General features: G+C 47.2%; 1 protein-coding gene across 1 annotated transcript in view; it reads right to left on the minus strand.

The window, feature by feature from the left end:
• The window catches only part of LOC311226587 (LIM/homeobox protein Awh-like), a gene marked incomplete at both ends in the record, with an annotated part of 43,752 nt that overhangs the window by 15,095 nt on the left and 5,430 nt on the right, over positions 1-23,227 (minus strand). Inside the window, one exon of the mRNA XM_084312007.1 lies at positions 5,233-5,424. Coding sequence (XP_084168133.1) covers positions 5,233-5,424 — 192 coding nt within the window. The remainder of the gene's footprint in view (positions 1-5,232; positions 5,425-23,227) is intronic.

The following is a 23,227-nucleotide window of genomic DNA, read 5'->3' on the forward strand; positions in this document are numbered from 1 at the left end:
GGGTACCGTGAGAGCACTTGGTGCCTGGGTGTAATTATATAATTGATTTATGCCAGTGTAATTATTGTGTGTTGATACCCATGGTGCAATAATCACCAGACGTAGCATTGTTGTAACTAGGCCACGTTACAATAACACTCATCCAGAACGGGAGCACTGTGTGTGTGTCTTTTATTGAGCCTAACCCTAACCCTTTGATGCGGGTAATATATCCATTATTAACCCCTTCCTATTCAACCTTCCTTTTCCCACTGTAAGGTTTCTGGTGTTACTGAGGGGGGGTACTGCCTGTGGGGGGAACCAAGTTATTTCTTTACCATCCAGTCATTAGGTGTGGGGGGGCTAAGGAGACAATTGTGGAGGGTGAGGGTGTGTTGGGGAGTACTGCTGACTGCCCAAGAGAGAGGGAGGAAGACCAGAGTACCGGACCAGGTTTGTAAATCCTGGGCCTCATACACTCCCACTGCCAGCCTCCAGTTGACGCTCCGGACCCCAAAGACGGAGGTGCAGCTGGCCAGAGTGCTACTGTGTCTCGCTACCTAGTGACCGTGCACCACAGTTCCCACGAAGCAGGGATAATCCACCCTGCTACAAAGAGAATGGACTAACGTTATATGGTGAAGTAGCTAGCCGCTAACATTTATCTGCTGTTTACAGCCTCACAGCCAATAAAACTTACGATATACATATTTGTTCCTTATTCTCACCTGTTATGAAATGGGTAGACCTGGACCAGACATACGTATGATTTGACTTGGGGGCCAGGGTCTGCTTTGATCGACTCTCCCATCTGAGTCTACATGTGCCCTCTTGATAGCCGCCAGCTATCCGTGATGCCTCAACTGGTATTATATAAAACTTTCGATTTGGATTTTTGATTATGTTATTACTAGTACAAAGCGTAACACAGCAGCTCTTTGGCATTGTGATGCACTGAAGAAAATTACCCTTGATTGTGTTTAATTTGTCGCTTTTCCTATCCGTTTCTGCACTAAATGAACCGTACACAATGTACCCAGGTTGCATGTTTCCCCCACGCCGCGGTTGCCTAGCAACAACAGACAGGAAGTTGACTTCGAGAATGCATGTCGTTCATTGTTTGTTTCTCCAACTCTGCAGCCAGCCGTCCTCGCGCTGAGCAAACAGAGCAGCTGCGACTGGTCCACTCTAAATAGCCGGATGGGGGTGGTGGACCGAACCATGTCGCGGGAGATGTCGGGGGGATTTGTTGTATTGTAATTTAGTTTCCTTATATGTATTTCCTTATTAATTAATTAAGATTATTAGTTGTTCAGTTTGGTAGTTGTGTTGTGTGTTGTGTGTTTATTGTTTATTAGATTAATCAGAATTGTAAGATATTATTTAGTAAAATATTAATGATCAATTAGCCCACTTAGATTAATGTATCTGGCCAGGGCCTACCGGTATATATAGTTTGAGTTCTCATTTGTCATTGTCTTCCGTTCTGTTCAGGTCTGTTTTTGTCCTGCTATATTATTTGGACCATTTATGTTGTATTTAAATTATGTATTTGCATGGGTAAATAAAACCCTTATTCTTTGGCTGTTTTTGAAATGGGTAAAATAAACCCCTTATTTTTTGCCAAAACCACTGTGTCCTCCTTGGTCCTTTACACAAGGTTTCTCTCCTCCACACTGCATGTGGTGCTTTTTTCCTATTGCTAGGTTTTTTGTCCTTACCTTCGCTGGGGTGTGTCTGGGAGTGTTGTTTTGGATTTCATAATTAACGTGTGATTGCTTTACAAATCAATTTGATTTGATTTATGATTTAGAACAAAAAGGCATTGGAGAAGCAGCTTTTAGCTATTATGGTCCTATAGCCTTTGGAACAGCCTACCGATCTACAGGTTTCTGAATCATAATTTTTCAGAAGAAAATCCTGAGACACACCTTTTTAGCTTTGCTTTTACCTAGGTGTTTTGCATTGCTTTCATACATTTTATTATTTGATTATTTACATTATTATTATTATGCGTTTGTTTCTTGCCTTTTTAATAATCTTAATTATAAAAATGTCTGTGAAGCACGTTGTGTTGCACAAGGTATGCAATGTGCTATACAAATATAGTTTGATTGATTGATTGATTATATAGCTCTTTAAAAAAAAGTATTCTATATATTTTTTGGGCTTTCTGTATTTTTCACCCAAACCCAATTTAGTCGCCATGCCAATTCCCTTCCTGGTCATTGCGCGCATTGCCCCACTGTCGGCCTGGGGAAAGTGTAGAACTACCACATGCCTCCTCCGATACATGTGAAGTCGCCAGCCGCTTCTTTTCACCTGATAGCGAGGAGTTTCACTGGGGGGACATAACGAACATTGAATTTGTGCATGTCTTATTTGTGTATACTCGTCATCTTGTCTCCCCCCCCCCCTTTGAGGACCACAATGGAAATAAACGGTAAGGTTTTATTGTGTTTCAATCCTCGACGGTTCTAAATTATATGTGATGGCTGTACATTTTGTGTACCAGTATTGTATGTAATTTTAGATTGTCCAATAAATTCAATCAATCAATCAATACTCAACATCTCATAAGTCGGATTATAGTGAGGTGTTTTTGTCTTTAGTACTGTTTTGGGGGATTTGTACTTTACTCAAGTATTATTAGGTTTGTATACTTGTACGTACTTTTTACTCCTTACATTTAAAATGCAGACCTACAAAGTACAAATCTTGCAGGTCCAACCATTTGTTTCTCTGGCCGAACTAACGTTAACTCATTCCCTGCCAACAACGAGTATACTCGTTATTGGGCGCCATCCTTTGAACGCCAACAACAAGTATCGATTTTAATATTCTATTCAATGTCAGGGACCCGTATGTTGCCGTTAGAAGGCAAACTGTGACCCTGAGGGTGCAGTACCGGCCAGATTCTCCCAGGTGGCAGTATCGAGAGTGCAGTAAACCCTGTTCCTGACCCTGTGTTACACTCAAATGTCTCCGGGCGCAGTTTTCTGGGTCGGGCGAGTCGAGCGGTTCTCCCGATTCCATTGAAGCGCGTCAAATGCCCCCGATCCATATGTTGTGGTGGGTTATGTCGTGGACCAGATGGACATCAGATGGACCAGATGGCGATACAAAAATTGAATATTATTTTTGGAATACTCCCGATCACAAGTAAGGACTATCTGACGTCAATTCTAGCTTGATCGTGCAATGTTTTTATACCTACCCAGCTGATCAGCGTTTTTAGTGTTCAATACGAATGCCTTTACTGGAAATCAAATAATCAGAAACGACCCCCCCCCCCATTTCATGCATTCATGATGAAACATAATACCTATTATATACATTTGATTTGGGAATAGTAGCATGTCCAGGCAAGAAACGGCAACGCTTATAGTAGAATTCACATATAAGGCTATAACTCAGCCTTTCGGGAATTACCCCAGACCACTCTAAAACTATACTTATATTCACCACGGTATAACATGGGAACGTATGGATTTCTATATATTTTTTTTTTACATATTGAACGATAGATAGTTAATAATAATAATAATAATTAATTTAATTTATATAGCGCTTCTCAATAACCCGAAGTCGCTGACAATAGTCGGGAGCAAAAGTAAAAACAAAGAAACAAAAGCAAAGAAACAAAACAAAGAAACAACAAAGAAACAAAAACAAAAGGAACATGAGACCATGGGGGGAACAGGGAAGACAGCATGATAGCACAAAAAGACTGGAGACAGACATCAATCAGGTTGGAGGGGGGGGGGGTTTATGGGTGGGAGGGGTTGAAGGCAAGGGAGAACAGGTGGGTTTTGAGGCGAGCTTTGAAGGTGGAGAGTGTGGGGGAGTCTCTGATGGACTGGGGGAGGGAGTTCCAGAGTCGGGGTGCAGTACGAGAGAAGGCCCGATCACCAAAGTTTTTAAGTTTGGATGTCGGGACAGTGAGGGAGGCAGTGGAGGAGGACCGGAGGGAACGGGTGGGGCGGTAGGGAAGAAGGAGATGAGTCAGGTAGGGGGGGGCCAGGCTGTGGAGGGCTTTGAAGGTGAGGAGTAGTGTTTTAAAGTTTATGCAGTGTTTGATCGGGAGCCAGTGGAGAGAGTGGAGGACAGGAGTGATGTGTTCGCGGGACCGGGTGTTAGTGAGGAGGCGGGCGGCTGAATTTTGGACCATTTGCAGTTTATGGAGGGAGGTGATACCAGTGAGGAGGGAGTTGCAATAGTCCAGGCGGGAGGAGATGAAGGCGTGAATGAGGGATTCAGCAGCAGGGGGGGAGAGGCAGTGACGGATTTTTGCAATGTTGCGGAGGTGAAAGTAGGATATTTTTACGATGGAGTTGATGTCAAATGGGCCATAGTATTGTATCCATAGCTATAATATAGAATATAGATATAGCTCTACAAACAAGGTGACGTACTCCTATCTTTAAAGCGTGGCATAGCTACAACGGGACCCGTCTAATCCCTGGCACTGAATGAGTTAACGTTATTAATCATGCGGCCGCACTCTATTTAAAAACAGCCAATCAAATCCCCATCAATGGAAAATGTACATGCCCATACCCACACTGATTGGTCCTTGTGCAAGACTAGAAAGCGGGGATCTTTGATTAAACACCTGCTATCAGAAGAATAGACAGTCAGAAAAAAGGGTTTTACTTTTACTTTTTAGTACTTATGTACATTTAAAAGTAGAAACTTTTTGACTTTTACTCAAGTGTGTTTTTAGTCAGATACTCTGACTTTTACTTGAGTACGATTTTGAGACGGTACCCATACTTTCACTTAAAGGGGAACTATTTTACTATTTCTTTCACTATTTGGGCACTTTTACACAATTCCTGTGAGTTTATGGAACACCTCTGTAATTTTTTTCTTTTTTTTAATTCATTGTTTTGTATTTCTAATCAAGTCCTCAAAAACAGCATTTTTCTACCTGAAGATCTTAAGCTGTTTTGAGGCTGGGCTCCTAAACCACTATGTGGCCTTCGAAGCATCTGGGACATTAACATGCAGCAGTGTCTATCTGACATCACAAATCAGCACATTTTCAGATGACTCAGTTCAGTGAGGGTGAATATTGTGAGAGGAGAATTGGAAGAATGCGCCAATATGAGAATTAGAGACATAGATCATATTAATATAAGTTCACATAGCTAGGAAACAATGCTAAACACTGAAAAAGGCCATTTATAAGATAGTTCCCCTTTAAGAATAATTTCTGGGTACTTTTTACACCCCTGCTTTTCAGCCTACCTGCAGGACCCTCTTGGGCAGGCCGGTCTTGTGGGCGAGGCAGGTCCAATCCTTCCCATCAGGGTTGTGCTTCTGGACAAAATACGACTCGAGTGCCCTGAGCTGTTCGCTGCGGAAACACGTCCTGATTCTCTTGGTGCGTCTGATTGGTATGCTGTCGTCCAATGGCAGTTCAGGGCTGCTGACGGACTCCTCCCCATCTGAGTTAACAGAGAGGACCTTGCTTAAGTGAGTACATCCACAATTTTTTTTCAATTCAGTTTAATTGCAGTTAGTTTCTGGAGTGGGTTTGCATGTTTCAGTTTAGTTTTAAATTGTTTAGCCTGTTCTGTATCACACTAGCTCCCGCTCAGCGTCTCATTGCATATATCTCGCTTCAGCATATATACACTGAATAAATTTCAAAATGTACCTTTAAATGCCAGCATTCATCTGGCCACACCCCCATCCGCTTACCTATATAAGCAGGGGTGGTGCCACACACTCATCTCCTTCTCAAATTTCATCACAAGCAACGTGTTGCTCATATGCCCACTTGACGTGGAGAAAAATATTGGCTGGAAGAGCAATGTTTACGAGGAAAGGAAGAACAAGGAGATACGTTGACATCATATCTTTATTTTCTCTCTCACTATTTTCGAGAAAATACGGCGATATTGTCTTCGTCACTGGAGTGTTTGGAAGATGGTGATCATTCTAAAATCCTCCACCGGTTTTTGTATTGGGAGCACGCCGCTGCATGCCTCTCAACTGCAGTTCCTTGCTGTGTTGGTTGGGGTGAAACCTTTCAAGACACAGCTGAACTGTAGGACGCGCCGCTGTTGTGAGAAGCGGTGGGTTTCAGGTTGGGTGAGTACTGTTTGCTTGCGGCTCCACTTGTCTGTTAGTGCTATGGGGGCTAACTGACAATGTTTACGAACACCGGCCCCAGATTAAGGTCTTTTGTTCAGCCTCTTAGGCAGCAGCGGAAGACCTTGATCTGAAGCCCATTATAGTTTAACTAGTGGGCCACGACCATTAACACTGGTGATCCCTGTGTTTTCTGGACGAGTGGATGTCTCTCTGTCACCGTGTTAGGCCCCATCTTTCATATCCAAATGAGAGTATTCCCTCACGAGGAGATATGGGCATAGATGTTCATTAGCGGAAGATCTGTGTTCAAAGTCAGCTACACAGGCCAGTTGGGTATTGTGCTGGCTCCGTCGGGTGTTGGTAAAATCACCGTTGTAAAACTGTGTTAACATCTTGTTTCTCTTTTCTCTTAAAAAGTGAGGAGGGTTTCAGAACGGCGGCCTGTCTGGGTGAGTGTTATATCATTGTGTACAAGTTCAGGTGATAGCTGCTTAGCTTACGTGCTAGTGGTGGCCTACTGTTAGCCAGTCAGCTGTCAGCTGCGGCGCTAGCCTGCTGTGATCACTAGGTGGCCTATCTAGGTTAGGCTAGAAAACGTTAGCTTGCTGCTATCGCTGCTTAGCTTACGTGCTAGTGGTGGCCTACTGTTAGCCAGTCAGCTGTTAGCTGCGGCGCTAGCCTGCTGTGATCACTAGGTGAGTAGGTGGCCTACCTGGCTAGGCTAGGAAACGTTAGCTTGCTGCTATCGGCCGAGGCCCAGCGCGGGGTGGCTCCGGCCCCTCGCGCGCCGCCGCGGTTCCCAACTCCCCTCTCCCTCACGGGGAGAGGCGGGGGGCATTCGAAGCTCCCCTCTGGTCGCGTGCGCCGTAGCGTAGCGACCGACGGTTGGAGCGGCCGTTAGCTTAATGCTACTCTGTTGAACGTGCTTTGATTATAACATGTTTTAACACTCTTGACTACGACGTCATCTTTGACAGAGGATGTTCGTCGACCCTGCCCTGAGCCAGGACGGCAAGGATTGCGTCAACAAAGGGGACCGTAGCGACGGGTTGGAGCGGCGACGCTGGCCGGGTCGGCAACACAGAATGGCTGTGTTTACTACGGTGCCTTGAGACTGCACTTCGTTGATCTACGCTCCGGGTAGGCAAGGTTTGGCCAGACCTTATACACTTCTTCTGGCTTTCCCTTCTAAATGTTTTGTAAATAACGATGTTTTCCAAAACGAGTGTTGCTGCACTACATTTAGGATACGACACGAGTTATGTGTGAATTGTCTTGTCACTGGTATTTAGCTTCTCCATGCAAAACGGGTTGTTGTTACAGATGTGAAAATGATCTGGTTTGTTGTGTTGAGAAACATCATGTGTGTTTATATGTACCGTGTACTCACAACTAAGGGGGTTAACTAACCTATAAAGCTATGCTTAGTGACAAATGAGTAAAGAATGATTCTTTTCTCAGCCTGTAATGACAATGAACAGTGTGTTCACATATTACCAGGTTTTCCTGTTTTAACTGGCCGTATTAAGGGTAAAGTAGGAGGATTGTGTTTCCCCCCGGTTCCCTGGGGACTTCTTCATCCTCCTATCAGACATGTTGTTGCACTACATTGTGTCACTGTGTGGTAGGGATGCGATGTAACCCTTAGCTTGATTGCTGAGGTTGTGCTACAACTGCTGGAGAAACTTTATTTTCCTAAAAGAAAAGATTGTTTGGTCGCTTTCGTGTGTGCTTAGCAAGGCCTGTGGCCGATACTAATCGAGAATTATGTATTCTCTCATTATGAAAAACGGCGTTCCTCTGTAGAGTGTTTTTGCCATTTTTTGTAGGTGATGATGGGTTGTGTGTGTCATGTGACCTACAACTGGGTTGGACTGGCCACAGAAGCACATGTGTAAGTTATTATTATTATTATTATTTAGCTCATGCGCTGTGTGAAGCTGTCAGACGCTTCATGGAGCTGACTATGACTGTGTCATACTCTCTTTTTGTCATTACATCGTATCATGGGTGTGGGGTCGTAAAGGGGTGAACTGGTAACCTTTCCTCCCTCCTTTTTTCTGTTGGTCAGGGGTAAACCCCCTGTCCTTCAAGGTTCCTGTCACGTTGCGGTTCGGCACGTTACAGGGTGAGGGGGGGGGGGGGGGGGAGTTTCCTGGTCCCACGGCCTGGAATATTGGGCGTGTGCACCGCAGAAATTCCCCCGCCATAGAGTACGTCACTGTGCGTGTCTCTGTTGGTAGGACTTCCGTGTGCTGTTCAGGTCCATGTGATGGATCTGTTTTGGGGGGGTGGTCAGGGCTCCTCCTCACCAAGCTCCTATTTGGGCCTTCTGTGAGTTGGGACTCCTCCTTCCATGTGAGGGAGCCTCCTTCAGAGTACAGAGCCTCCTCCTCAGATTGTCAAGGTGAGTGGACCCTCAAGAAGGAGTCCTACTCTATTGTGTATGTATTCGATTCAATTCGATTATTGAGTGTGTATGGGTTCAGTGCCTCCTCCCCGGAGAGCCCTAAAACCAATTTTTTACATGGCTCAAGGTGCAATATATTCTTTTCAATCTGTACAGCTCGCGTGGGAAGTCTCTCTGGGGATTCCTGTCTCCTTCCTATGGGAGGGTGGTGGGATGTAAAAATGTGAACAATTTTTACCCCCGGCTGTGTAGACTGGGATACATACTGTTGGTGCTTCCTTCTTTTCTACTAAAAAGAGTTGGAGTTAGGAAGTATCACACCCCTCTTGTCGTTCCCCTGGGCGCCTTGGGGATTCAATGACAGGTCTAAATAGCCTGTTCATTGATGTGGGTGTGTCCCGACGCACGTATAGTGCTAGCTCGGGGTGTTCTGTAAACAGGCGACTGACTGGCACGCCTTGGTTGCTTGAGGTTAAAACGGCGTTTTTATAAAGCAACTGGGATGGAGGTTTTTCCTCTTCCGACGACCAAATCCGACGACCTGGTTTGGTTATCGACGGATTCTCGTTCATATCTGGGGGATGATGACGGAATGGATCTGAACATATGTAGAGGGGTCTCACGCCCTGGGGGTGGGCCACCGGGCGCGGTTCGCCCGAACGTCTGGGTGGCGCCTTCTTTTCATGTTTAAGATCAACACGCATATCTGCCCCTTCTCCTGGAGTAGGCATGTCGGCGTGGTTAGGGCACGGGACTGGTTCTGGTCACGCTGGTCCGGATCAGTTGAACCCGTTGTCCACCGGGGATGCAGATCTGCTGTTCTGGTACCCTGAGGGACTTGGGCTTTTTTCAGGGGGAAAAATGCCAGGTCGGTCCGGGTGTCACAGGGTTAAGCACTATGGAGACCCTGGTTGGGTACGTTTTTTACTCAGCACTGTCGTAATGGCTTACGGCCATGCCAACCTGTACACACTCGATCTCGTCAGATCTCGGCCGCTACGCAGGTTGGTCCTGGTTAGTACTTGGTTGGGAGACCGCCTGGGAATACCAAGTACGGTGTGCTTGGGGCTGGTTCTCCATTCTTTTTCGCTCCTCTCTCACGCATGGCGAAGAGGGGCCTGTTGGGGTGGTCTTTGACCTCCTCTGGTGACCCTGTGCTTCCCGTATCGCCGGGCCCGGTCCGAAGTAATGTTTCGTCGACCCGTAGGCCTGGGTTAACCCTTTTTTGAAAAACTGAAACACTTGTACTGCGGTATAGCCGGTGTATACCTGCAGGTGTGTTTTGGAGTTTTTTCTTGAGGGGTTATAGGAACAACCACCGCATTGAGTAACACCAAGGTGGTTGATTCCCTGGTGTGTTGGAGCAGTGTCAACTCCTGGGTTCACCGGTTGAGGGTGCCCCTGCACGTTCATGACGTCTGCCAATCGTGTCAGCCTTCTCTGCCTCAACCCCTCTGGGTGGGTTTTTTTTAAATGGAGGCTTGGTCATGCAACAATGCCAGCTTACGCCCCTTCCGTCGGGGCGGCTGTGTTCAGCTGTCCCCTCTGGCGCCTGTCTCGTCCGCAGTCTCCAGGCTAGGGTTAACAGCCTGTTGCCTGGTTTTTCCCCGGTGCGCTGCCTGCTTCCGTTGGTTAACCTTTTTTGTGTGCTTACGGCCATGCTGACTGCCTGTTCTGCAGGGTCAGTGTGCCAGGCGGTGTACTATTGGGGGGACAGGGCCCGCTCGGCTGAGGGGCCTTTGTCCGAATACGCTGGCGATGTGGGGGGCGGGGTCACCAAGTGCCCACCTGGTGGGGTCTTGATGCTGGCATCATGGACTTCTCCGGGCCCCCGTTCCAGGGGGTCCAGTCCCTTTGGTGGGTCTGGGTCTTCCTTCGCGCTCCGCTGCTACGGCCTTGCCACGGGGTTGGGTTTACCCTTGACCCCGTGAGTCTAGGGGGCAGTAACGAGGTTGTTCCCTCCGTTCGTTCCCGGGTGGCATGCGGGTTGTGCGTGTGTGTAGTCGTGGGGTCAGGCCACGGTCTGCTCACCCTGTGCGTTGAGTTGCTTGAGTGCCTCTTCGCACGGTCGGGTCCGTCGCCCTCCCGGGAAACCTCTAATAGGGGGGGTGCCCTCCATTAGGGGGGGTCGGGGGGGCTCGGCCCTCCCTGTTCTGATGGTTGTGGGGGGCCTTCAGCGGGGTGTATTTGTTGAGCTTCTAGCTCCCGCTCAGCTCCTATTATGCAATGAGACGCTGAGCTGGAGCTAGTGTGATACAGAACGTTAGGTTATGACTATAACCAAGTTCTGTTAACACTAGTGGACGCTCAGCGTCTAGACGCCGCTGCGGCCCTTGATTTTTAATTGTGGTGAAATTTGTTGGGAAGGAGATGAGTGTGTGGCACCACCCCTGCTTATATAGGTAAGCGGATGGGGGTGTGGCCAGATGAATGCTGGCATTTAAAGGTACATTTTGAAATTTATTCAGTGTATATATGCTGAAGCGAGATATATGCAATGAGACGCTGAGCGTCCACTAGTGTTAACAGAACTTGGTTATAGTCATAACCTAACGTTAAGCTGTAGCCCTATTTTCAGAAATTTCGCCTAAAGGTACATGCCTAAGTAAATGGAAGATTGCTCCACTTCTACAAGGTCAATTAGCATGTTCTTGGTATCTAGGAACATCTAGGGATCTGGGGGTATGTATTTCCAGTGTCAGAAATATTGTGTCTGTTACTAGGCTTGAGTAAATTGTAATGAAAAAAAGGAGAATATAAATTATGATTTATTTTTGCATCTGTGCCGGTGAATAACACCATGAAAACATTGAGGTTCTTTTGATGTCGCTCACTAAGCTCATTCACCACCTTCTTGAGATCAAGTGTACAGAAAATCTAAGCAAATGAATAAAGGGAAGATGATTAAACAGAAGGATTTGTAGATACAGTAATAAATTATAATCCATTTGAATTATTCATTCATATTTGACCTTGAACTTGACCTTGACCTTATTATGGCCAAATCATACATCTATGGATAGGGAAAATTCTCCTCTTTCCAATGGCGCAGTTAAATCTGGATGTAGTCATTTCCTTGCGGTTTTACGATAATAGAGATATAATTAGCATTTTTTTCGATAAATTCTTATTTTCGGTAAATCTCATAAAACATCTGTAAAAATTAACCCTAACCCTTTGTATATTTGTTTCCCTGTTCACCCAGCCTATGGTGATTTAGTCTTTCTTGTATAATAACATTTTGTTTTCGCACACAGGGACAATTGAGGACAGGAAGATACCCTGGGGTCTACATTTTGCACGTAGGTGACCTGATGTTAGAGTCACAAGCTTAGAGTGAGCACCACCACCTGTACTTTTGGGCGTAAGTAAGTAAGTAAGTAAGTAAGTAAGTAAGTAAGTAAGTAAGTAAGTAAGTAAGTAAGTAAGTAAGTAAGTAAGTAAGTAAGTAAGTAAGTAAGTAAGTAAGTAAGTATATCAGTATCCATTTTAGATTCAGTCTCCATGCCAAAGACATGTGAATGTATTGCTTTAAATGTCCAGTTATGGGCCCTCTCAATGGTTGTAATGTGTGTATAGACCCCCAGCTGCTGGCACAGAAACCGTAGACATTCTAGCAAACCCTATTTTCTTCTTTTTCTGATTATGAACTATTGGTAGTGGGAGATTTTAACTTGAACTGGCTAAATAGTAACTCGGATCACCTAAAGGAAGTCAGTGGTAACCTAAACCTAACCCAGATGATAACAGAACCAACTAGACCAACTTGAAAGACTTCTCAAAATACACACTAATTGATCTTGTATTTTCCAATATAATTGACAAAATTGTGGCCACAGGTGTTTCTGATCTAGGTAATAGTGATCACTGTCCTACTGCATGTGTGAGGAGTACGAAAATGGAAAAAACTAGGTCACATACAGTCATGAAAAGGAATTTAAAATGTTTAAATGAACAAGCTTTCATGAATGATATTATGCATAGCAACATCCTCTTCACAAATACTCTAATTTCTCTGATCAATAAACATGCTTAAAGATAGAATAGTTAGAATTGTCATTGATTGAAAATTGTATTAACAGATTGCAGAATGGGTACAATACAGTACGGCTCAATACACCTAATTGTTAAGGGGATGCAGACCAGAGAAATACTTTCATCTTGTTTACATCAGGGTCCCCCACTTTCAATTCATAATGACATTTATGACATACACAACATACAGATATACAGATATATATCATGATATTTATGACATACAAGATATACAAATATACAGTACTGTTTAACAGAGATCCTAACAGCTGTCAACTCTGCTTAATGACATGAATAAGGCCTGGGCCCTATTCCCCGTACCTGGTTCAACTAAGTCGATCAAAAGTCCCATTAGCCAGATTCAATTAACCCGATGAATAAATCCAGGCTTTCCCTGTTCCTCGAAGGCAGTTTCACTCTCGTTAATTCGAACCAGACTTGATACTCAGGATAATAAATCCAGACGGGGTGGAGGCACTGCCCTCATGACATCTCCTTCATGGGCTACAAACGTAACACCACTCCCAGAACTGTCACTCTCCTCTCTCGAATATCATGCAGTATCTGTCTCTAATCCTTTCAATCTCACCATTGTTACACTCTACCGCCCTCCAGGTCCGCTCGATCACTTCACAGATGAGCTGGACATGCTTCTTAGCTCCTTACCGGAAGATGGTACCCCTCTCCTTCTACTGGGCGACTTCAACCTGCCTGACTCATCTCAGTCAGTCATAGTAGTCTCCCTCCTACAATCGTTTGACCTGACTCCCACTGCCATGCCTCCCACCCACAAAGCAGGCAACTCCTTGGATCTCATATTTTCCCGTAACTCCAGCATCATTAACACCACGGTAACTCCCCTACATGTATCTGACCATTCCTTCATATCCTTCTCACTAACTCTCATGCTTAACCGAAAGGTCTTCACCCCAACTCAAACAGTCTCACTCAGACGCAACCTGCCCTCCCTATCCCCCTCCACCCTCTCCTCTGACATACTATCCGCTCTACCTTTGAGTGACACCTTCTCTGCTCTCTCCACAGATATGGCAACCTCCACCCTCCTTTCAGCCCTGGCAACCTCCTTCGACAAGCTCTGTCCCCTCGTTGAGAAACCTGCCCGCCGTTCCCCACCCAGTCCATGGCTGACAGATCCAGTGAGAGAACAAAGACAGGTCCTGAGAGCAGCTGAAAGGAAGTATAGAAAGTCACGCCTCACTGCTGACATCGACACATATCACAACCTCTTGTTAACATTCTCCAAAACCATCACTAATGCCAAAGCTTCTTTCTTCCACCATAGGATCGAGGCCTCTGCCAAGAATCTTCGCAAACTGCATGCTACCATGTCCTCCCTCCTCACTCCCCCCCCACCCCCCCCTCCCTCATCTTTCTCTGCCGAAGACTTTGCGATCTTCTTTGAGGAAAAAGTGGAGAACATCCGCAGCTCCTTCTCCCAACCCCCACCCATTCCAAATGCTGAATCGAGAACCTCATCCTTCACTCTGTCATCTTTCTCTCCCATTACAGAAGCAGAGACCCTGACACTGGTAACGTCAAACCGTCCGACTACTTGCCAGCTGGACCAGCTACCCTCCCCACTCCTCCAGACCATAGCACCAGACATCCTCCCATTCCTAACTGCAACCATCAACTCCTCACTCAACTCGGGGGTGGTCCCCACCTCCCTAAAACAAGCCAGAGTCACGCCGCTCATAAAAAAACCAACCCTGAACCCTACTGTCATAGGCAACTACCGTCCTGTCTCTCTTCTCTCCTTCCTTTCTAAAACACTTGAACGTGCTGTATCCAACCAACTTACTACTTATCTCTTACAGAATGACCTCCTAGACCCTAATCAGTCAGGCTTCAGGACTGGTCACTCCACAGAGACAGCCCTCATTGCGGTCACAGAGGCACTTCACTTAGCAAAAGCGAAAGGCCTCTCCTCTGTCCTGATTCTCCTAGATCTATCTGCAGCCTTCGACACAGTCAACCACCAGATCCTCCTTGCGGCCCTCGCAGGAATGGGAGTGGCTGGCTCTGCGCTGACATGGCTGTCATCATACCTCAATGACCGCTCCTACCAAGTGTCATGGAGAGGGACCCTGTCGGCCACCCGCCCCCTGCGGACGGGTGTCCCCCAGGGCTCGGTTTTAGGACCCCTTCTCTTCTCCCTCTACACTAAATCACTGGGTAACATTATCACGTCTCATGGCTTCTCCTACCATTGTTATGCCGACGATACTCAACTCTTCCTCTCCTTCCCTCCCTCAGATATCCACGTCTCTGTGCGGATCTCGGCCTGTCTGTCCGACATCTCAGCCTGGATGACGTCCAACCACCTCAAACTGAACCTAAGCAAAACAGAATTGCTCCACCTGCCGGCCAAATCCTCCCCCCTAACCGACCTTTCAATCACAGTCGAGAATGCAGCTGTGACTGCGTCCCCGACCGCCAAGAACCTTGGTGTTGTCCTCGACGACCAGTTGAACTTCTCTGCTCACATCGCAGCGACGACCAGAACCTGCCGATTCCTCCTGAGCAACGTCAGAAGGATACGCCCCTTCCTGACAAAAGAAGCCACCCAACTCCTCGTCCAATCAACAGTCATCTCCCGCCTCGACTACTGCAATGCACTGCTCGCTGGCCTCCCGGCCACTGCCACTAAGCCTCTTCAACTCATTCAGAACGCAGCGGCCCGCCTGATCTCAAACCTACCGAAGTCGGCCCATGTCACCCCACTTCTTAGGGACCTGCACTGGCTCCCCATTGCTGCACGAATCCGCTTCAAGGCCCTCGACCTAGCATACCGTGCGGCAAAGGGAACCGCTCCCGCCTACCTCCGGTCAATGGTCTCTAACTACACACCCTCAAGACCCCTACGCTCTGCATCTTCTGGCCGCCTCAGACCTACTCCTATCCAAGCTCCGGGAGGGTCATCAAAGAGAAGTCGCCTATTCTCAGTCCTTGCCCCACAATGGTGGAATGAACTACCCACCCCAGTTAGGACAGCCGAATCACGTCCAATCTTTCGCCGTCGACTAAAGACGCACTTCTTCAACCATTATCTGAATTAAAAAAAAAAAAATAAAAATAAAAAAATCTAACCCTAACTAACCGTACTGTCATGCACTTGTCCTAATAAACTAACCTACACTGTAGCACTCAACACTTTGATGAACATTGTTGCTCAGCTGATAGAGTTGTGCCCTTCCTGATGGCTTGTCGTACAGAACTTGTAAGTCGCTTTGGATAAAAGCGTCAGCTAAATGACTAAATGTAAATGTAAATGTAATTGCGCGCGGCCGCCTCACCTGAAAAGACAGCAGGTGTCGATCGCAGAAATCCTGATTTTCTAACGGCATTGATTGATTGATTGATTGAAAACTTTATAACAGATTGCAGAATGGGTACAATACAGTACGGCTCAATAGCCTCGCGACAAGTTAAATGCATATCTATAGGCAAATTTTAAGTCCCTCATTACCCCAATCAATCATATTATATTTCTTTAAATGTGCCTGCTGGCAGTAGGCTTAATGGAATGAATAATCGAATGAGATCTTGCTAGCGAAAATAATTAGTACAACTCTTTCAGAATAAGTATATAAAAACAAGCCCAAATAGTATCTAATTGATACGAATTAATAGATACTTATGAGGATATCTGTACTGTATGCGCTCGGCTTAGGTATCATGTACTTTATCTATAAATACATGGTTCCCAAAGTTTTCAAGGCGCGACCCCCGAAATAACGTGTCAGAGAGGCTTGGAGGGAGGCTATACAGTTTCACTATTAATCAGGTTTTAATCTGTTTCGGACATCATCCATACATGCATTGTATTGATTAACCTTTGGTTTATACCAGTGACACCTCATGTTCATCATCAGATAACAGTGCTTGAACAGATAAATGCATTTTCTCAAATTCATTTATCAAAACGCCAAAGGCTCATTACATTTCCCAAGTCACGTCCACGTGACAGCGTATCTCCTCAGACATTTTAATCCCAGTTACAATATCACAACAACGTGTGAGTGACAGTGATACAATTCAACAATCCACAGATTCAGATTCCTCGTAATTCATATCCACAATCTGCATGAATTGAAGACGCTTCAATTTATGCTTGAATGAAACACAATTCGGGCGCTCCGTTAAGCAAATACATCCACAGTGAAGAATATGAAACGAATCAGAGCCAAACGCCCGATAGGTTTCATTCATGAAAAATATCGCTGCGGGATTCACATTTGCAATGCTCCGTTATATAATTTTAGGTCTATTATTTTACATTTCAAAAGCCCCCTCTAGAAAAACTAAGCACAAAAAAAATAAAATTTCAGAATGGTATAATGCAGTGGTTCTCAAACTGCGGTACGCGTACCACTAGTGGTACTTGGTGGTACTGCTGGTGGTACTTGAAAACATTTCCAAAAAAGCTAAAAAAATAAAAAAATAAAAAAATCTTTTTTTTTACAGTCAGGCCACTGAACTTAGAAGCAGGCCAGGCCAGTGTTTCTGGTTGCGGCAGCGCGATAGTTAGATAATCTAAGTGGGGAACAACCAGGAGATCACTGTGACAGAGAGTAATGCAGTCTAAACAGTCATAAATCTTTAATTCAACTTCAGCCCTGATCATAACCATTTATTTTTAGATTTCTTGTAATGTCAGATAAAAAATGAAATACTCCCACTTTTCTGAAAAGAGTTGGTGTTAAATCTGACATTACAAAAAATCCATCAAAATATGTGTTGCTGCTAATCATTGACACATGCCTAGCCTGTAATAATCCCCCCCAGAAAAATTTACTTTGCATTTGATATATTGTAAATATTTAACTTTTTGTGTGTTTTTTTTAACAATAATTTGTGATGCCATCACACAAACTGGCATTTAAAGGGTAAAATTTAAAAATTCCTGCACCAGAATGCAGGAAATTAAGTTTTTGTAACAAAATAATTGTGTGTGTGTGTGTGTGTGTGTGTGTGTGTGTGTGTGTGTGTGTGTGTGTGTGTGTGTGTGTGTGTGTGTGTGTGTGTGTGTGTGTGTGTGTGTGTGTGTGTGTGTGTGTGTGTGTGTGTGTGAGAGAGAGAGAATGACGGACAATTGCTTGCTGTGTGAGAGAGGGAGAGAGAGAGTGAGGGAGAGGGAGAGAGAGAGAGATAGAGAGAGAGAGATAGAGAGAGAGAGAATTAAGTACATTTGCTGAAATACAGTTGTTCTTAATTTTCTCACTTGCTATGTGAGAATGTTAGTTATTATGTTCTCAATGCCCCTTGCATTGTATGAGTTGTGTGGAAGCGTTTGCTAGTTCTAGTGCTATCCCTTTGTACATTGTGGCTGTGTCTGACAAAAGTTAACAATAAATAATGGTATTAGGAATACATTTGCCTCCTGCGTGAACTGTGCATAGCTGAATAGACTGTATTTTAACGCCGGTCATATGGTGGTACTTGGAGAGCCAGCTACGCTCTCAGGTGGTACTTGGTGTAAAAAGTTTGAGAACCACTGGTATAATGGGATCTGTGAGGAGAGCTGGCATTTCTTTGCGAGGGCGTGGCCAGTTTATCCAGCTAACTGAACTTAACCCTGCGCTGGAGCAGGTTCAAACTTTCTGATCGGTTGCCATAGTGATTTAGACAATCGCACGTCGGGGAACCAAAAGATCTGGCTTATGTCAAGTTATCATGAAAATTATAGGCTAACTCAGTTAGCCAGGTACGAGGAACAGGGCCGGTCACGTGCTAGACGCTCAGGTGATTCATAACACTGGCTTGGCTTTAAACAGCTCAGAAACAGATGTACTACAGCTATGTACTACAGCCCTGCTGGTCTCTGACAAGAACAAGTTGCAGGTTGAAAAAACCCTCAGCTCAGAACTCGGCAGAATCTGCACCTGGCTCGCTGATAACAAACTTTCATTATACCTGGGTAAAACAGAGTCCATTCTCTTCGGATCAAATAACAAACTCAGCAAGACCAACGGCTTCTCTGTTACAGTGGGTGACAATATTGTCACAAGTAAAGATGAAATAACATACCTGCCAGGAATTTCTCCGTGGCCTGGAGTGTGTCACTCTTTGCTTTGAGAAAGTAAACAAATACTGCCCCTGTGCACACATCTCTAAAAGACTGTACATATCTAAAGCCTCCTATGGACTCGTTGCTTACTGGGCCGGCTAGGTCCGTGTCAACTAATGCAAGTGGTACTCTTACTTTTTCTGTGGGATTTCTGTATCTTGGTTGAGTAAACTTCCCCGTTCTGCACACTGCACAATTTTTGTCAGGTCTACGCTTTTCACCTTCAATATGCATGCCTTCTGTCACTGCTTGCAGTTTCAGTAAATCCTCGTAATTACAATGACCCATAATCTCGTGCCTGGCCGTCACGCTACACATATCATTATTATCATTACACTTGTCGTTGTCATTACACTCCGTTTGCAGATAATATATTATCTGGTACATCTTTATGTCAAACCGTGTACCGTCAGGTTCTACAAGAACATTTTTACCTTTATCGAAGAATACCTTGGCACCGCTTGCAGTAGCAGCTATTACAGAGAATAGTCCTTGTGGGAACGATGGTACATAGAGAGCGTTCTTTAATGTCACTGTACGCTGGCGCCCCCTACTGTCCGTGAGGCATACCTGTGCGTCTCCTCTCTCATGCGCCAATCCGTAGGTGCGTCTCCCATCTGCCAGCTCCATGCTGTGCCTCTCCGGGTGGAAAGTGTCGTCAAAGTTCTTGAACCGACTCCTGTCCTTGATGACATGGGACGACGCGCCCGTGTCCACGATCAGTCCCCTCCTCTGGGCCCGCTGCAGCTGGGCCGGTCCGGCGGTGCACGCCGTCCGCGCCCCGAAGGCACAGTCTTCTTGTCCCGTTATTCTCCGGGCGTCGTCTCGATCCGTCTCACGTCGACCGTCGCCGCCATCGTGTCCGCTGTCGTCATCCTGTCCACAGCCGTCATCTTGTCCGTAGCCGCCATCTTGTCCGTAGCCGCCATTTTGTCCGTAGCCGCCATTTTGTCCGTGGCCGCCGTCTCGTCCATGGCCGCCGTCTCGTCCATGGCCGTCATGTTGTCCATGCGCGTATCGCACGTGTTTCTTCGTCGTGTTTCTTCATGCACGCTCTGTCTGTGTGCCCCGTGGATTTGCAGAAGCTACACCAGACGGTCTTTGTGCAGTCGCTTCTCCGATGGCCTTTCTCTCCGCATCGCCAACACGCCAGTTTCGCCGTGGTCCTGGTCCTCTCCCTTGGCGCCTTTAGCACCCTCTCTCCCGCCTCCGTGGCGGCTGGGTGGGTATCTTCTGAGGCCTCGAAGTTTCTTGGCTTGGCCTTGAACTGTCCCAGTGTCATGTCCATTGAACCGTGTGTCACCAGGAGTGTGAACGGTTTGTACAGCTCTGGTAGTCCTCTCATCATCATCGCCATCATTAGCCCATCGCTTGGTGCTTCTCCGGCACTCCTCAATGGCGTCGTGATCTGCTCCGCTCTGTTGACGTATTCGGTCACAGTCTCGGTGTGCCCCTTCCTCAGGGCCGTTAGTGCTATGTAGAGCGCCACGACTCTGGGTCTTCCTCGCCCGATGAAATGCTCTCTCAACACCTCCAGGCTTTCTCGGCCTTTGTCTTTAGTGTCGTGGAATATCAGCCCCAAGCTGGTGTCGTCGAGCAGCGGCGCTAACTCACAGTACGCGTCTGCGCTACGCTGGTCGTCCAGGGCTTGCTCTTCCGCCGTCAGGTCTCCCGTGGGGGCTGCCAGGATTGTCTCCTTCAGTCCTGCACCGTGCATGCAGCATAGCATGCACTCTTCCCAGAGCTCGTAGTCCTCTGCTTTTCCATTGAATGAGGGCCATTTGCCCCTTCCCTTGTTTTCCATCCTCTTCGTTGGTGGTAGGCGTAGCTTTAGCTCTTGTTGGCCTAGCGTCTAGCCACGCGGTGCTCCCGGCGCTAACCTAGCCTATACTTTAACTAAGCTTGCTACCCTTATTATTTCGCCCCGGCGTTATCTGGGCCCATAACCTGTTGACAGAATCCGGCTATAGGGCGACAATAATGTGGTCAAGAGCCATGGTTTCTATCTTTGGTGTGGTTTATTTATTCACATGGCAGAGCAGCAGTTCTATAGTTCTCCTCTCACTGAGAGGCTGGGGGGAAAGAGAAAGAATGGGAGGAGACATCTCTATTTATACTCGCCACCTGGTGGTGTTCCTGAGTGCCTCCGCCTAGAGCGCCCTCTAGTGGAAACAGTTATATATGCAGTTAGACAGTTACTAGTGGAAACAGTTATATATGCAGTTAGACAGTTACTAAGAATCCTACACAGAACCTCTGAATTCAACACCCTCCTTCCCTCTTTTCTGATTGGTCGGGGGGTTGGGCCCTCTATCATTCAGCCCTACCGCGCTGATTGGTCGGCGCGGCACGGGGTAGTGAGGGGGGGGGGGGGGTAGGGAATTCCCTGACTCCTCGCCTGTAATGGTCGGTTGAGTCATGGGATTCCCCCCGCCATAGAATACGTCACTGGGCGCGTTTCTATTGGTTGCCGACTTCCGTGAGTTGTTTACAGTCCCCAAGTGTGGTTCTCTGTTATTGTCAAGTTGGTGTTGCGGTGCATAGGAACTCAAGAGTTCTGCTACGCTCGGTATATATGTATCTTGAGCCTTTGGTCACGTTGCTCAATGTTACATAAGCTTTTCAATTGATTGCTCACGTGGGAAGTCTCTCTGGGGGTTCCCCGTCCCCTCCTTTATGGAGCAGGTTGACGGGGTATTGTTTAGGGAATTCCCTGACTCCTCGCCTGTAATGGTCGGTTGAGTCATGGGATTCCCCCCGTCATAGGGTACGTCGCTCCCCGTCCCCTCTTTTATGGAGCATGGTTGACGGGGTGTTGTTTTCCCTCAGCCGCGTCGTATGGGACCCATGTCCGTATTTTTTTCTGTGAAAAAAACGGCTTCTTGTCGTTCTCCCAGGCGGCTTGGAGGAACGGTATCTGGGTTCTTGTTAGAATGTCCATTGATATGTTTTGAGTCTCAACGTGTACATAGTGCTGGCCATGGGTGCTTCTGATAGGAACCACGCATGGGCTTGCGCGCCTTGGTTGCTCATCATTGAAACAGCGTTTTTATGGGGCAACTGGGATGGAGTTTGTCTCTTCCGAGCGCCAGTGTACTAGGCTTGTCTCGACGAATTCTCGTTCATATCTGGGGGATGTTAACAGAATAGATCAAAGCATTGGTAGAGGGGTCTCACGCCTTTGGGGTGGGCCACCGGGCGCGGTACGAAGGGGACCGTCTGGGTGGCGCCCTCTATAATGTTTTTGATCGACACGCGTACCTACCTACCCCCCTCCTGGGACTGGGGATGGCGGCGTGATTAGGGCACGGGACTGATTCTGGTCGCGCCGGACCAGGTCAGTTAACCCGTTGTCCGCCGGGGCGCAGATCTGCTGTTCTGGTACCCTGAGGGACTTGTGCTTTTTTCGGGGGGGAAAATGCCGGGTCGGCCCGGGCGTTGCAGGGTTTGACGTTATGGAGATGTTCGTGGTTATGTTACTACGTGTTACCCCTCAGTGTTGCTTGGTCCATGTTGTGTTGTACCTTGCGCTGTGCTGAAGGAGCCTGGTCCTTCTCCATTCTTTTTCGCCCCTCTCTTCTCCTGCTTAGGCAGGGCTGGGAGGGGGCTGTTGAGGTGGTTCTTGTAGAACTCCTCTGGTACATCCCGGTCCGCCGGGCCCGGGTTCGAAATTGTTTTCGTCAACCTGTTGGCCTGGGTTAACCCCTTCTTGAAAACTGAAACACTTGTACTGCGGTATAGCCAGTGTATACCCGCAGTTGTGTTTTGGAGTTTTTTCTTGGGGGGTTATAGGAACAACCGCCTCATGTTAGAACCAAGGGGGTGGTTGGTTCCCTGGTGTGTTGGTAGCGGAGTCAACTCTCGGGGTAGGCCGGGTTTGGCCCTGTCTACCTGTGAGTGTGCCCCCGTACCTTTCATGACGTCTGCCAATCATGTCAGCCTTCTCTGCCTCGGCCCCTCTAGAGAGTCGAGGTTTTTTTTGTGGAGGCTGCGACATGGTGCACAGCATGCCAGCATACGCCCCTTCCGCCGGGGGGGTGTTTCAGCAGACCCCTTTGGCACCTGTCTAGTCCACAGTGCTCCAGGCTCAGGTCGAGTGGCCTGTTGCCTGGATTGAGGGATCGACCTCTTTTGGGGGTCGTCTCCCCGGCACGCTGCCTGGTCCCGCTGTGGGTGTAGCCTCTTGAGTGCTTCGGGGTGGCGTGCTGTAGGGGGGAAGGGCCTGCTCTTGGATGGGCCCTGTCCGAATACGCTGGCGATGTGGGGGGTGGTGTCACTAGTGACCGTCTGGTGGGGTCTCGATGCTGCGGCGTCGTTGGCCTCTCCAGGCCCCCTTTTCCGGGGGGGTCCAGTCCCTTCCTGGGTCTGGGTCCTCCTTCGCGCTTCGCTGCTACGGCCTTGCCACGGGGTTGGGCTTTTGCTCTTGACCCTGTGATGTTGGGGTTGTAACGGGGGTTTGTTCCTTCCGTTCGTTCCCTAGTGGCATGTGGGTTGCGTGTTTGTGTAGTCGTGGGTAAGTCCCACGGTCTGCTCACCCTGTGCATTGAGTTGCTAATCTCCTCTTCGCACAGTCGGATCCGATACCCTCCCGTCCTCCATTAGGGGGG

This window comes from Notolepis coatsorum (genome assembly GCF_963971535.1).
Source record: "Notolepis coatsorum genome assembly, chromosome: 4".
In the NCBI taxonomy this organism is placed as follows: domain Eukaryota; kingdom Metazoa; phylum Chordata; class Actinopteri; order Aulopiformes; family Paralepididae; genus Notolepis; species Notolepis coatsorum.